At 53.3% G+C, this 14,724-nt stretch overlaps 2 protein-coding genes and 1 non-coding gene across 4 annotated transcripts; 2 read left to right on the forward strand and 1 right to left on the reverse strand.

Moving 5' to 3' along the window:
* The first annotated feature begins 1,646 nt into the window (after positions 1-1,646).
* On the forward strand, positions 1,647-7,948 carry LOC138985589 (BICD family-like cargo adapter 1). Its single transcript, XM_070362568.1, has 5 exons — positions 1,647-1,727; positions 6,867-6,962; positions 7,269-7,363; positions 7,596-7,716; positions 7,802-7,948. Exons 1-5 carry the CDS (start codon positions 1,647-1,649, stop codon positions 7,946-7,948), a joined length of 540 nt encoding a protein of 179 aa, XP_070218669.1.
* Positions 5,051-5,130, forward strand: TRNAQ-UUG (transfer RNA glutamine (anticodon UUG)). The gene is given in 2 exon segments: positions 5,051-5,087; positions 5,096-5,130. It is a non-coding gene; the product is annotated as a tRNA-Gln (tRNA).
* Positions 7,949-7,967: 19 nt separating the features above from the next.
* On the reverse strand, positions 7,968-10,430 carry ABHD11 (abhydrolase domain containing 11). 2 transcript variants are annotated; one of them, XM_005892848.3, is made up of 6 exons: positions 10,250-10,425; positions 9,941-10,076; positions 9,085-9,258; positions 8,767-8,937; positions 8,486-8,667; positions 7,968-8,257 (listed from the first exon to the last, which is right to left on the reverse strand). In XM_005892848.3, the coding sequence occupies exons 1-6, from the start codon at positions 10,363-10,365 to the stop codon at positions 8,125-8,127; spliced, it is 912 nt and encodes a 303-aa protein (XP_005892910.2). In that variant the 5' UTR covers positions 10,366-10,425; the 3' UTR covers positions 7,968-8,124. The 2 variants fall into 2 exon arrangements, with proteins under 2 accessions (XP_005892910.2, XP_070219198.1); XM_070363097.1 differs by lacking the exon at positions 9,085-9,258 and having other exon boundaries at positions 10,250-10,430.
* Between the last annotated feature and the right edge of the window lie 4,294 nt (positions 10,431-14,724).

Genomic DNA, 14,724 nt, shown 5'->3' on the forward strand with positions numbered 1-14,724 from the left:
CTTCATCATGCAGACAAGGTTGGAAGGCAATCAAAGGTCCAACTTTCACTCCCTTAATCAAAAAGTATTCATTGAGCATATACTGTGCTCTGCTAAGTTGCTTCAGTCGTGTCCAACTCTTTCCAACCCTATGGACTGAAGCCCGCTGGGCACCTCTGTCCGTGGGATTCTCCAGGCAAGAATACTGGAGTGGGTTGCCATGCCCTCCTCCAGGGGATCTTCTCTAGCCAAGGATCAAACCTGTGTCTTTTAACATCTCCTGCATTGACAGGTAGATTCTTTACCACTAGCGCCATCTGGGAAGCCCTGAGCGACTGACACTGTCACTGAGCATCTACTATGTACTGGTTATTCTAGATGTTGGACACGTGACAGACAAAAGTCCTTGTGCTCATGGGGTTCTGGGAGAGGAAAGAGATGATAAATAAACAACATATATAATGGTGATAATAAGTTATGGAGAAGATAAAGTAGGACAGAAGGGTTAGGGTGCTGGCTTTGAGGGAGGGAGCCACATCGATCTCTGGGGGAAGAGCATTCTGGCGAGGAAGCATCAGGTGCAATGGCCAGGAGCAGGGAGTATGCCTGGCATATGAGAGAGACAGTAAGGAGGTGAGGATGCCTGGAACGTGGTAGGTGAGGAAGAGCTCCAAGGAGGTGGTATCAGAGTAGATGGAGGGGCCTTGAAAGGGACTGTGTCCCTTGACTTTGCCTCTGAGAGGGATGGGAGCCCCCAGAGGGTTTTGAGCAGAGGACCTGATCCATCTTGGACTTCAGCAGGATCACTCTGATTGCTGGGTGGAGAATGGATGGAAGAGGACATAGGAGGAAGCAGGGATGTATTTAGGAAGTGATTGCTATTGTGTGTGTGGCTGGGACAAAGGTGATGGCAGTGGTGGTGATGAGAAGTGGTCACATCCTGGAAACATTTTTAAAAATTTATTTAGCTTTACTTATTGGCTGCATCTTGTGGCTTGTGGGACTTAAGATCCCTGACCAGGAATTGAAACCAGGCTATAGTAGTGAAAGGGTTGAGTCCTAACCACTGGACCTCCAGGGAATTCCCCTGGATACTTTTTTTTTTGCCTGCACCACGAAGCTTGTGGGATCTTAGTATTTATCCTGACTACAGCACTTATTGTACTGTTTGGATATAGTGTGTGTTAGGTGTCTGTCCCCTCTTTGGATGGGGACACCTAAAGGAAAGGAGGGGCTTCCCAGGGGGTGCTAGTGGTAAAGAACCTGCCTGCCAATGCAGGAGATATGAGACTCGGGTTTGATCCCTGGGTTGGAAAGATCCGCTGGAGGAGGGTATGGCAACCCACTCCAGGATTCTTGCCTGGAGAATCCCATGGACAGAGGAGCCTGGTCGGCTACAGTCCGTGGGGTCACAAAGAGTGGGACACGACTGTGCAATTCAGCAGCACAAGGGAAGGAACTGGGTCAGGCTCCTGTTGATTCCCCAGGAATGGCACAGAAAGTGTGTTTGCGGAGTAAGCGATAAACATTGGCACGTATGGATGAACTGTGTTCCTGTAAAGGAGCAGGGACAGGTTGGGCATCTGGAAGCCCTCTAAGCCCAGGCACAGTTTGGGGTTTCCATTTTACAGGCTGGGAGGGAGCAGGTGGCGGTCCTTGCCCACCAGATGGCTGATATTGGCAACTGCTGCCACCTGCTGGGCAAAGCCGGTGTTGCCTCGGCCATGCCCTTGCCTTGGAGCACCTGTGTGCCCAGGTTGGGATGAAGACAATCATCACCTGTCCTCCAGACTGGTGGGAGAGACACCCTGACCATGACAAGACAATGATGGGGAAGTCTAGGGGCTGTTGGGGTCAGGAGGAGGAATGGAGGCAGTTTATATAGGATTTGGGAGCAGAACTGTCCTTGGGGCCAACTTGTGGGGGCTGCAGAGCAGGAAGAGGCAGCTGACCCAGGCTCCATGGCTGGGGGAAGTGTGTGTGTGTGTGTGTGTGTGTGTGTGTGGTCAATATTCTCCATTGTGGCTTTTCTGCTGCTTTCTGGCAGGATTTCTCCTTCTTTCTCCTCTCCTGGGTAGTCTGGCCCCGGCCCATTGTTGTACAAAGTGCTGGCCATTGTGTAAGCCTCACCCTTACTGTGACCCTATCAGGGACGCCCTCCTTAGTTTCAATTCACAGACGAGACGATGAGGCTCAGAGAGGTAAACGCACAGCAGGCATTGAGGGTTAGGTGACATGGTTTCTAAGCCACCTAGCCCTTGCAACCCAAGCTGTTTTGACCACCAAGCCTGGCCCTGCCCAGCAGGCAGCTCTCCTTCTTCTTCCAAGCTCCAGACTCCCAGCCCACCGTCAACCTGTAACCATCTTCCAGTTCAGTCTTGAGGCTTGGGCTCAGCCATGCTGGGGGTGCAGTGGAGGAGGGAGACTCAGGGAGTAGGCAGCTGGGGAAGGAGTCTCACTGCTCAGCACGTGATACTGGAGGTAGGGTGGGTGATGGAATTGACAATATGCTTGAATACATTGCCCTCCTTTTCCCAACAAGATATTTTTAAAAAAGGAATTTGGCCCACTATTCTAATTAAAACATTTAGGGATGCAGATGAAACACGTAACTCCCTGGTTATGATATTTAGTGAAAACATTTCATATTTAAAGTTATTTTTTTTCAAATTGTAAGATTTTAAAGCACATATTTTTAAGAATAACTTTATTTCAAAGGCAATTCTTTTCCATGCTCACGGTTTGTGAAAGTTGATTTAAACCCTTCACTTGCATTTGTGCTGCTCATTGGCATCTGCCATGAGCCATACCCAGCCCCTCGTTTGACTTCCCCCATACAGTTTTCTCGAATGTATCATCTTCACTTGTGTGTGGAAATACAGACCTTTTGAATTCATAAATGATGCTGTTGCTGGAAAAATTATTATTCCAAGTCATGAGAATGGCTATTTTTCATCTAAGTGATAGGTTAATATTTGCAGTTTCCCTAGGGCCCATGGACGGAGGAGCCTGGTGGGCTGCAGTCCATGGGGTCTCGAAGAGTTGGACACAACTGAGCGACTTCACTTTCACTTTTCACTTTCATGCATTGGAGAAGGAAATGGCAACCCACTCCAGTGTTCTTGCCTGGAGAATCCCAGGGACAGAGGAGCCTAGTGGGCTGCTGTCTATGGGGTCGCACTGAGTCGGACACGACTGAAGTGACTTAGCAGCAGCAGCAGGGTAGCACAGAATTACATAAACTAGCAGTCTCCTAGTCTTTTCTTATTCTCCTTCTCTTTCTTCACAGAACTTCTTACCATCTGGTGTACTTTTTTGTTTATCATCTGTCTCCCTTCACTAGAACGTGAGCTCGGGAGGCCAGGGAACTTTGTCTGTCTTCCTGCTTTCCATCACCGGGAAACAGCCTGAAGCAATAGTAGGTGCTCAGTAAATACCTGTGGAATGAATGAATATAAGGCTCTTAGAGGGCCTTCCCTGGTGGTCCAGTGGTTAGGTCTTGTCTTCCAGTGCAGTGGGCGTGGGTTTTATCCCTGGTTAGGGAACTAAGATCCCACATATAGTGAAGCACTACCTCCCCCCCCGACCCCGGAAAAAAAATCTCTTAGAAATGTCTGATAGCCCAATGGCAGCCAGGGCCATGTATGCAGATAGGATTGGGGTGGGGTGAGAAGGAAGCTCTGCTGGGCCCAACCCCTTGAAAGGAGGGCATTTAAGTCAGGGGCAGCCTGTTGTCTCAGGGGATTACCTATATATAGGATTAGCTACATACATTGAACAAATTACAAGAATGTATTGAAGACAACTGGGGAAAAGGGAGTAAAAATCTGGAAAGGGGGAAAGCTATGATGAACCCAGTGCCACTGGACTGGAACGTAATGTCTGAATGACCACTATCTTTCAATACATGGAAGTTGTATTTGTTTGGGTTTTTGGAGAACCAAAACCAATATGATAAATATAGAGAAAGAAATTTTATTATGAGGAATTGACTCATGCCATTATGGAGGCTGAGAAGTCTCACAGTCTGCTGTCTGCAAGCTGGAGACTTGGAAAGCGGGGTGCTGGAGTTCCAGACTGAGAAAATAGGCCTGAGAAGGGGCAGTGCCCTGGTGGTGCAAGTACCAGCCCAAGGGCAGGAGAAGACCAAGATCTCAGCTCAACAGGCTGGAAGAGAGAATTTAGCCTTTCCTCTGGCTTTTTGTTCTATTCAGGCCCTCAATGGGTTGGATGATTCCTGTCCATCTTGGGGAGGGCCACCGTTTTATTCAGGCCACCAAGTCAAATGCTAATCTCTTCTGGAAACACCCTCACTGACACACCCGGAAGTAATGTTTAACCAGATAACTGGGCATCCAGTGACTCAGTCCTAAGTTGACACACAAAATTAACTCTCACACAGATGAAGGAACAGAGGTATAAATGTGCATGTTTATGTGTGTATGGAGAATGTGAGTCTACTGAGTGGGCCTGGCAGGAGACGTTACCTTAACTGCATTGAGCACAACTAACACCCACATCTTGGTTTCTAAATACTATTCACCACCAAAAAGAAATAGGTATTCTTGCCAAAATGGATAATTCTAGGGCTGGGGGCAGGGGAAAATAAGGTGAACCTGGAATATCTTCTTGAGCCAGAAAGAATGGAAGATTCCAAAGAAGGATGTGACACATTAAAATGAAGAGGTCAGTAAGGGGTACCCACTGACCAGTTCTGGACAATATGAGCATCAAAATAAATGATAAGAATGTGTTATAGCCTACTGAATATATTAGAATATCACAAGTCCACCTGACATAAGTAAAATGAATAAATGGGGTGAAGTAAAAGTTCTTCTTTATATTAATAATAGAAGGCCAACTAATAAATGCGGAAGAAATTATTAAACTGGAAAACTCCATTTGCAAGCCATTGTATTAATTCAGACAAGATACATCAATGGATGCTGAAACCTATGATCATAAAATACCTCATTTTCTCAATACTAATTATGATCAAATGATCAATATTACCAGCACCACCAGTCATGGTTCCAAATGATACTGGATGTAAGAACACAGCATCGGGAATTCCCTGGTGGTCCAGTGGTTAGGACTTGGCACTTTGGCGCTTTCACTGCCATGGCTTGGGTTCAATCCCCGTTCAGGGAACTAAGATCCCACAGGCTCCGCGGTGCAGCAAAACAAAAAAACCCACAGCATCTTTTTTTTGTGATATTTCTGCCCAAAATGTGTAACAGTTGTTTAAATGTGCGGGAGGAACGAACAAACCCATATCAAAGAACAGGCCAGTCTACAAAATAACTTCCCTGTAATCTTCAAACACGCCAAGGTCAAAATTCAAAGAAAGGTTGCAAAGTTGTTCTAGATTGAGGGAGAGAGATGTGACAACTGGGAGCAATGTTTTACACTAGATTTTTTTTTTTTTTTTTTACCCTAAAAGGAATTTTTTTGGGGGGGGGACATTACAGTTTGAAATTGTTTCAAAGAAAAAAGTTAAAATAAACATCATGAATTTTAGCCTGGCATGAATGTTAGCCCTTCTGGCTGACTCCGGCTGGCCTTCAGGACTCATTTTCAGACAAGCTCCTGTGGAATCCCCATGACTGGATGTGAGGGCCCTCTGTGCTCCCCCTGTCCCTGGGCTCTCTAACACCCTTCTCTGATAATACCCAGAGTTCCGAGAGCAGGGGTCCTGTCTGGATCATGACAGAGTAGCCTCCTCCGGAAATACACTGAATGCAAACTTCCACAAAAGGGGTGTTTAGGGGTACAGCTCAGTTCTACCTCTTCACTGGGGTTCAGTCAAAGAAACTGGGATGTCTGGCTGTTGGAGGTGCACCTGGCTGAGTGGGACCCACGGACCACCAGGAGTCATGTCTGCAGGGAGCTTCCTAGTGGGGATCTTGGAAGAAGGATATACTGTTTAGAGCAGGACCGAGGGTCTAATGTCCAAGGTGGACATGTGCTGCAGAGGTCTCTCAAAGGGGAAGCCCTTTTATATCTTTGATGTCACCTGGGCACTCAGCGGTTGCAGCTAGGAAGGTGTGGGATACTGAGATTCCGAGACCTCCCCATCCCCACCCACGCTCCAGGATCAGAATGTGGGGAGTATTCAGGGGATAATGAGCAATAATGTAGGAATACTGGAGGATATTTCTAGGGAGGATGGATGTTCAAGATGTTAGAATTTTTTTTTTTTGCTATGCAACTTGTGGGATTTTAGTTCTCTGACAAGAGATTGAACCTAAGCCCCTGGCAGTGAGAGCATGGAGCCCTAACCACTAGACTGCCTGGGAATCCCCAAATGGGAACTGTTTTTGCTAAGATGTTAGGAGAAATTTGCCTAGTTAGACCTATTTCCCTTCTGGTTCTGGTTATATGGATGATGCCGTTCATTCAGGGTTCCAGGATGCCAGCTCTGCAGGATAGGGGGGTGGGGCACCAGTCTCAGCACTGGAGCCAGCTGGGCTCTGTCCCTCCTTTCTCATCTGGCTTCCCAGGTGGCTCAGTGGTGAAGAATCTGCCTGTCAATGAAGGAGCTGCAGGAGACGTGGGTTTGATCCCCGGATCAGGAAGATCCCCTGGAGGAGGAAATGGCAACCCACTCCATTATTCTTCCCTGGAGAATCCCATGGACAGAGGAGCCTGGGTGCTGCAGTCCACAGGGTCACAGAGTCTGACAGGACTTAAGTCACTGAGCACAGGCTCTCACGCTCCTTTCTCATTTCCTGATATGAGTGGAGCGCCCCCTTGAGGTGCAGGGCACGAATGACTGGGCAAGGAAGGGGCTGAGAAAACTGGGTCTGGCCAGAGGGTTCCAGGAGGGGAGACAAGGGCACGGCCAGCCGGCCGGGGGTGGGGCCTGACAGGGAGTGCCCGGACAGGAAGCAAGGGCAAAGGGCCATGTCCTCCGCCTGCCCCACCCCGCTGACAAGAGTCCCAGTCGCCAGGCCACCCTCTCAGTCTGGGGCCCTCGAGGGGTAAGTTGTCCTTCGGAAGCCACTTCGCCCCTTTCGTGGGGATCGGATAAGAATGCCTTTCCTCCCTGGGGGTCCAAACACCCAGCCCCTCTGCTCCCTGTTAGGTGGAAAGAGGGGGGCCACACCTACTATCCCCTCAGCAGGAAGCAGAGACTAGGGCACTGGCGGGCAGGTGCAAAGTGTCTCAGACCCTTCCCCTCCTGACATCGGCATCAGGATCAAGGTCAGGGCGGAAGGGCCACGTGGGGCACCTCATCCAGGCAAGACCCAGAAACCCCTGTTCCCTCCTCTGTTGCCCGACTGCAGAGCCAGGAATCCCAAGCAGCTGGAGCACTGGGGGACACCCAGACAGAGCCTTCGCTGGACCAGGTCCTCCGGGAGCGAGATGACGCTATCGCCAAGTGAGAGGCAGCTGCTTGCGGGGGTTGGGAGGGCGGTGGATGGCTCCCCATCGAGGCTCTGTCCTGCCAGGAGGGGAAGCGGGGAAGTCGGGCATTCCTGGGAGGAAAGCTGCATAGATACTTGTACGAATACTGTCCCAAGGCAGGGGGCTGTGGCCACACTGGTCCACCCCCAGGGCCCAGAATCATGTCTGCAGGGCCTGAGCCTCAGGCTGCTCTCTGCCCCCATCAGGAAGCGGGCCGTGGAGGCTGAGCTGGACACCTGCAGAGCCAAGCTGCGTGCTGTGGAGGCCCAACTGCTGGAAGTTCTGGAGGAGAAGCTGAGACTGAGGCAGGAGGTGGAGGCCTGGGAGGTAAGGTGGGTGTGCCGGCCGGGCCTGGGAGGCAGGGCCAGACAAGCACAGGCCTGGCCCCTGACCCTGCTCTCCTGGCCCCCAGGAGGACATGCAATGGCTGGTGAGGCAGCAGGTTGAGAGTCAGCTGCAGAGAGAGTCCCGGGGCGCTCCGGGAGCCCCCGCGGACCCTGGAACTGCCAGGACCCCCTGGATCCGATTCCCCCTGAGTCGGTGGGGACGCTGGCGGTGAGAAAGCTCAGCCCAAGACCTTGGGAGGAGTGTCTTTATTCATTAAAGTTTGAGGTCTGACCCCTTCTGAATCCTCATGCCCTTGGAGTGCCCACCTGAGTGCTTCTGTACAGAAACAAGGAGCAGGATACAGAGCCTTGACGCCTGGGGTTTCACGTCCCCTCTGGCCAGCAACCCTTAGGCCAGGAAGCTTTGGACTGCCGCCATGAAGTCCTGTGGGCGGTCGCTATGGACCCAGTGGCCAGCGTTCGGCACAGTCTGCATCTGGGCCCGAGGAAACAGCCGCCTAATCTCAGGGTAGTGGCTGGGACTGAACACCAGAGAGAAGGCAGCCGAGAAGGGATGACAGGAGGAAAGTGGAGAGAGAAGGAGGGACACAGAGGCCAAGCGGGGAAAGAGGGAGAACCACGTGAGTCTATGTGCCCAGTGGTGTTTCCGGTTTTCAGGCACCCCTTACCCACACCCCAGCCCTCCCCAAGGCAGGCTGAGGGGCTGGGTAAGTCGGGTATGCCCGTCCCTACCACCCAGCCTGGCTTACAGCAGGAATTGAGAGTTTCCACCCCGGAGGAAGAGGGTTGGCCCAGAGTAGGTTTCTTGTCGTGCGGGGAAGTCCAAGATCTTGTCCAAGTGCTGGGCCAAGGCGTCCAAGTTCAGCCTCCACACGAAGCGCCCGTCCACCTCCACCAGGTTGGTGAGCAGCAACTGCCGAATGCTCGCGCTCTGTGGGGGTCCCGCAGTTGCGGGGTGGGAGGTTCTGTGTGAGGCCTGGGGCTGCCACTCTTCCTCTGCCCACACCACGCAGGGGCTTGCGTGCATTACCTGGATAACAGAGCGGAGCCTTTCATCGGCCAGTTTTCGGGCGCCGGAAAGGGACGCCTCATTCGCCATGTCCACGGCCCTCATGGCTGCAATGTAGTTTGGAAAGTTCGAGCTGGATGTGGTTTCCACTTGGCTGATGTCCACGGCAATCAGGCGCTCCACCAGCTCTGGCTGCGGGAGAGAAGCAGACTGGGTACCTTAGGGCAGGTTCCTGGATCTGGAACTCGGCCATCCAAGGCTCGCTGGAGTTCCAGGCTGCCTGCTGAGCGCTCAGGGTCGACAACAGATAGGAGGAAGCCCTGGAGAGAGACGGCTCACCCTCTGAAGTGCCAGCAGCATGGCGGTCCTGCCTCCCATGCTGTGGCCAATGAGGACGCAGGGCACCAGGCCCAGGTGGGGTAGGAGGTCTTGCAGATCCTTGCTCATGGCCTCGTAGCTCATGTCTGGGCTGTGGGAGCTCTCACCATGGTTCCGAGCATCCACTGTCAGCACCTGGGGAAGCGGGAGGTGGGGAGCAGCGCTAGCATCCAGTCAGGGCAGAGCCAAAAGCCTGGCAGATCTGCAGGCTGAGGGAGGTGGAGAGCCCGGGGTGGGGGAGATCCAGAAGGGGGAAAGGGCCCGGATGGTGAGAAGACCCCCGTTCTCAGACCTTGGTGGCCCAGATGAAGAACCGGAGCCACTGTGCCAGAAGGCCCAAGGAGTGTGACCACATCTCCAGACATTTGGCCTAGCTGGCTGGCAGCTACAGAGAAAGCAGACAGCAAGAACTGGCAACAGCTGGAGCACAGCAGGGCGGGCAGCTGCAGGAGGTGGAAAGCCCGTCATCCCCTGGTGAACAAGCAGGGTCTGGCCCCCTTAGCGGGCAGGATGTTGGTGCCTAGGTATCTGAGAGCAGAGGCTAAATCAGGGTGGATCACACAGACGGAGATCTATAATACGAATGAAGGACTGGGTGGGTGAAAGCACCAGGGAATGAATGGGGTTCGTCGTGGGCCTGGGTCTGCCCTGGGGCCTCCAACCTCAGAAGGTCAATCTCTTCTTTGATTTCTTATCAGAGAGACCCGCCGCTCCCAAGCGCTAGGGACAGAGAAGCTGGCCACACCTCGGCCTCCTCTAGGGCCCCGCCCACCCAGACCCCACCTCCCTCAGGGCCCCGCCGACTCCAGAAGCTCACCCTCCGGCCTGTCTGCTGAGCCAGGGCCTTGGCGACGAAGTTGAAGTTGGTTTTGCTGCCGAAGAGCCCATGCAGAAAGACAAGGGCGGGGCTAGCTGCCTCGCCGTCCAGAAGCTTGTAGGAAAGCCGCACCGGTCTGGCGGGAGGAACGAGGGTGGGAGAAGTGTCTGAGCCAGCAGGGGAAGCGAGTGGCCTGGGAGAGGGAGGGCCCAAGCGGAGGAAGCGGAGCCAACTGGGACAAACTCGGGGGGCGGGGGGTCGCGGGGGGAGGAGCGAGGGACGGCCTCCCAGCGGACGCCCTTGACTGACCTCGGCTCGGTGCCGCCTTGACTGCTGCTGGGTGCTATAGGCAGTCTGGAGAAGCTCGAATTGGAGAGGCCGATCCCCCTATAGGGGGCCGTCCAAGCACGCGTCCAGCGGAGCATCTCCAGGATCTGCTACCCGGCGCGCACCTCGTGCTGTCCCCTTGGCTCCGCCTCGCTCAGGGCCTCGCCCAATTCCGGCCGGAGCTCCGGCTTCTCCCCGCCCCCTAGCGCGGAGCGCCCCGCCTTCGCTCACGTCTCCTTACGTAATCCCGGAAACATGTCTCTCTTCTAGGCTCCGCCCCTTTCGCCCGTACGTAACCCTGCGGGTGCCACGCCCACAGGCGAGAGCCCCGCCCCTCGCCACGCTCCGGGCGGAGCCACCCAACACCCTGACCCCGCCACGCTGAGCTCCCTCTCGGCTCCTCCCAAGTGGAGAACCTATGCCGGGAATCAGAGCTTTCGTTTTGGAGTCTGGTCTCGGTCGCTCAGGATGTAGTCACGGGGTTTGGGCTTGAACTCTGGTCGCGGGGCAGATCCTTGGCAATCTGCTGAAGTCCGGCCTGGCCCTGCTGCGGCCTGCTCCTCTGCCCTCTAGCGCCGGCTTGGGTAGATGCGGTATTTTCTGTGCGGCGGGCGGCGGCCGGAGTGGCTCCCCTCGCCGAGACGCCAGCTTGGAGGCGCCGTGCTCCACTGCCGCGGGCCCAGGCAGGCCGGAAGGAGCAGAACAACTCTCACTAATCTTGAAGTCGACTCTAGAAGGAGCTCGGAGAGACTCTGGAGGTCGTCTCCAACCTTCCCGCCTCCCCGCCCTTTACAGATGGGGAAACCGAGGCAAATAACTTTTACAAGCAGTAGAACCGGAATCTCTGGTCTTCGAGTCAAGGTGGGAGGCCAGTTGTTTGTACTAGAGAGGGCATTTGCTTAGTGCACTGAGCTGTATTGGGTTCAGCTGTGCTCACCACGCCCCCCATTTATCAGCAGAGAAATAATAAATAATCCTCCCACCCGCTCAGCACATCGTGCAGGGATGTCACCCCCTTTTTGGAACCCTGACGGGCTGCCATGTTCTCTTCTGTGTCTGGGCTAATGTGGCAGTGGCGACGTCTCAGGTCTCAGCTGGCTTCCGCAGCAGTAGAGCCTTCAGCAGTTACAAGAGTAGCTGCTCTTTCTAAGGCATTCTTCTGCTCAGAAACCATCAGGGGAGGGACTTCCTTGGTGGGCCAGTGGGTAAGACTGTGCTCCCAATGCAGAGGCCTGGGTTTGACACCTGGTTAGGGAACATGCTGCAACAAAGATTCTGCATGGGCTTCCCTGGTGGCTCAGTGGTGGAGAATCTCTGCCTGCGATGCAATAGATGCCAGTCTTATCCCTGGTCTGGGAAGATCCCACATTTTACGGAGTAACTGGTCCCCTGCGCTGTAACTATTGAGCCTGTGTCCTAGAGCCCAGGAGCTGCAACAAGAGAAGCCACCACAATGAGAAGCCCTTGAATTGCAACAAAGTGTAGCCCCCACTCGCTGCAACTAGAGAAAAGCCCGTGCAACAACGAAGACCCAGCACAGCCAAAAACAAGCAAATGAAATTATATATATATATATGATCCTGCATGCTGAAACGAGGATTAAAGATCCTGCATGCTAAGACCAAAGACAGCCAAACAAATAAAATAGCTTATCTGTTTAAAAACAAACAAACATCAAGGGGAATTCCCTGGTGGTCCAGTGGTTAGGACTCTGCGTTCTCACTGGTGAGGGTCCTGAGTCAATTTCTGTTGGGGAACTAAGATCCTATAAGGCATGTGGTGCAGACCAACCAGGCACCCCTAAAGACTACACTACACACCTCCCTTCAGGTCCTTACCCTGAAGGAGGAAACAGACAGAACAGGCTCCATCTTGAAAGCAGGACTTCATCTTGGGCCGGGCTGTGGACTTTGAGCTCTACGCCCAGTATCTATGGAAATGACATACCAACTGGAAAACCAGGCACCCCGGATGGAAGAACCCCAGGGCTCATACCTAGACTCTCCATTGCCTAAAAGAATACCCTAATTATCTGTGTAACCAAATAGAATCATAAGTTCTATTATGCTTATTGGGGTATGACCACAGGCCTATTGATAATTGTCCACTGTTAACTACCCAGACTTAAGGCATATGAATCGTGGGTTAACTTTGTATCTTTCTCTTCCTTTGTTCAGACTAGTTTCAGGGAATTTGGGGACGTGGGTTTGGGCACGTACACTTAGGGTATATAAGGTTTTCACAAAAACTGGTTGGGGTCCTTGGCTAAGAGGAGACTCTGCCTTGGGCCCGCCGGTGTAATAAACTTCACTCCACTATCTGCATTGTCCTTCTGAGTGAGTTTGTTTCCTGGAACCCGTGGCTACAAAAACCCCTGCTACTTCCCACTGGGGAGCTGTGTTGTTCTTCAGTCACTCAGTCTTGTCTGACTCTGCGACCCTGTGGACTGCAGCACACCAGGCTTCTCTGTCCTTCACCATCTCCCGGAACTTGCTCAAACTCATGTCCATTGGGTTGGTGATGCCGTCCAACCATCTCGTCCTCTGTCATCCCCTTCTCCTGCTTTCAGTGCTGTGCCACCATCCAAATAGCCAGTTGGCCATCCTCCACATCTTTTAAGGTCCAGGATAACTGCCACCTTTTTCTCAAACCTCTCCAGATTTACCCAGTTGAAACTAATCTCTTCCACCCCATGTTCTCAAAGCATTTGTCAAGAGTCCGACCTTCTATATGTCCACCATAGGCTGGATGTTCCTGGAAGCCCCTGGTCATGTTTTGTTCATCTGGTGCAAAGAGCAATAGTAATTTTACTTAATGATCATGGAGAGAGTCAGGCACCAGCTGAGGCTTAGGTGTCAGTTCAGCTGGTGGCTGGGTCACTCCTTCAAGGACATGGTACCTGGGCCAGCCAGGGTTACACTGGCTTCTCCCCTACCTCCTTAGGACAAGCCTGATGGAGTCAGTACAGTTACAAGCATCCTAATTACATGGCATCATCAATGCCTTGCCTAATAAAGTGGCCCCCATCTTGAGCCAGCTGGTGATAGGCCGGTGTTTTGTTCTAATCTGGGGAGGGCTCTGAGGTCATTGGGGACTCTAAACACACCAGGTGGTGTAATCATTTGTTGCCAGCATAGTCATTAGGGGAGTGAGGAAAACATCTGAGCACTGGAGAGGGGGTTGGCCTAAGGTCTGGGAGGGGTCCTTGGAGGAGAATGGGCAGGATGTTTTTCTAGAATTGGTGGGTAAATGGGAAGGGGGTTGACGTCATGTTAGTGATTCAGAAGCGTAACATTTCAAAGGTGGTTTCAAGTGAGTCCCCACCCCACCCCAGCCTGCTGTCTAACTGGGTAACCTGAACCTGGCCCTCAGCCCTTGACCATCTGCCTCCGGCTGGAGCCCTGGGTCTAGGGGCAGAAGCAGTCTTGAGATGTTTCTGAGTTCTGGGCCCCAGCTGTATCACGTGGCTGGTTAGGGCCTGGCTGGCTGGCAAGCAGAAAAACCAGTTGGCTTGAGGTTTTCACTTGAACACTCCAGAAAAAGCTGTGGGGCCAGGAGAGGGGTTTTCGCTACCTTGGAGGGACTCTGATGATGGGGTGTTGGGGAGGGGTCCACCCGAGGGCTGCCCACCCCTCCCTTCCAGCATGTCAGGAATGGGCCAGTGGACTCGCTGGCGGTTGGTGAGGGTCTCCCTCTTGGGGAAAGTGGCAAGCCCCTGATATACTGAGGCTGATGAAAGGGAAGAAGCGGGGTACAGAACGAGGATGCTCTATGTCTGCGATGGCTTTCCACTTCCGCATCTCTGTTCCAGTGGTCCAACCTCCCTGGGAAGGGGGAGGGTGTTAGCACCCTCATTTTACTGCTGAGAGAACGGAGACGCGGGGGGTGAAGTGACCCAGCTGCAGTCACACAGTCCCCGCTTGGCCCAGCCCGAAGTCCTTCCCGGGTTGTGACTCCCAGTCAGTGCTCCGGGGATTTCGTCACCACCCATCTGGCTGGGGACGGAGAGCCAGGGGGGTGGGGCCTGCAGCGGCAGGGACACTGAGGTGTTGAATGGGTTAAGACAGGGAGGCGGCGGGTGTCCCTTAACCGCACCTGGCCCAGTATCGGTCACGTGGCCGGGGTTTCACCTGCCCCGCTGAGCAGGGACAATCAAGCTGCTTGTTTTGCGATTGATCACCATGGTGACAGGAGTGTGCCTGGGGAGGTCACCAGGGCAAATTCCTGCCCCCCCCACAACTGCCCCATAGGGTAGGGGTGTCAGTCAGTCAGGCTGGGGTCGCTGAGGCTCCTGAGAGACCCCTTACGGTTTCCCCTGGGTCTGCCCCAGTGAGTGGCCCCGCTCACCCTGTGACACCCGTCTGGCCTCTTCCCACAACACTCCCCATCCTCAACCCAGCTTCTCTCTTCCTAGATTTTGAGCCCCGGGGTATTAAATTGCCAAGACTTTGTCTTGT

This window comes from Bos mutus, chromosome 25, assembly GCF_027580195.1.
Source record: "Bos mutus isolate GX-2022 chromosome 25, NWIPB_WYAK_1.1, whole genome shotgun sequence".
In the NCBI taxonomy this organism is placed as follows: Eukaryota; Metazoa; Chordata; class Mammalia; order Artiodactyla; family Bovidae; genus Bos; species Bos mutus.

Excerpts from the sequence above, each read along its gene's own strand:
- LOC138985589 (XM_070362568.1), top strand. The coding sequence starts at position 1,647 with ATGGCTGATATTGGCAACTGCTGCCACCTGCTGGGCAAAGCCGGTGTT. Across the intron at positions 1,728-6,866 it reads CCTTGCCTTGGAGCACCTGT|GAAGCAAGGGCAAAGGGCCA; the intron begins GTGCCCAGGTTG and ends GTGCCCGGACAG. Across the intron at positions 7,717-7,801 it reads AGGAGGTGGAGGCCTGGGAG|GAGGACATGCAATGGCTGGT; the intron begins GTAAGGTGGGTG and ends CCTGGCCCCCAG.
- ABHD11 (XM_005892848.3), bottom strand. The coding sequence starts at position 10,365 with ATGCTCCGCTGGACGCGTGCTTGGACGGCCCCCTATAGGGGGATCGGC. Across the intron at positions 8,938-9,084 it reads TGCTGCTGGCACTTCAGAGG|CCAGAGCTGGTGGAGCGCCT; the intron begins GTGAGCCGTCTC and ends TCTCTCCCGCAG. Across the intron at positions 8,258-8,485 it reads GGAAACTCTCAATTCCTGCT|TCCCAGCCACTACCCTGAGA; the intron begins GTAAGCCAGGCT and ends TCTGGTGTTCAG.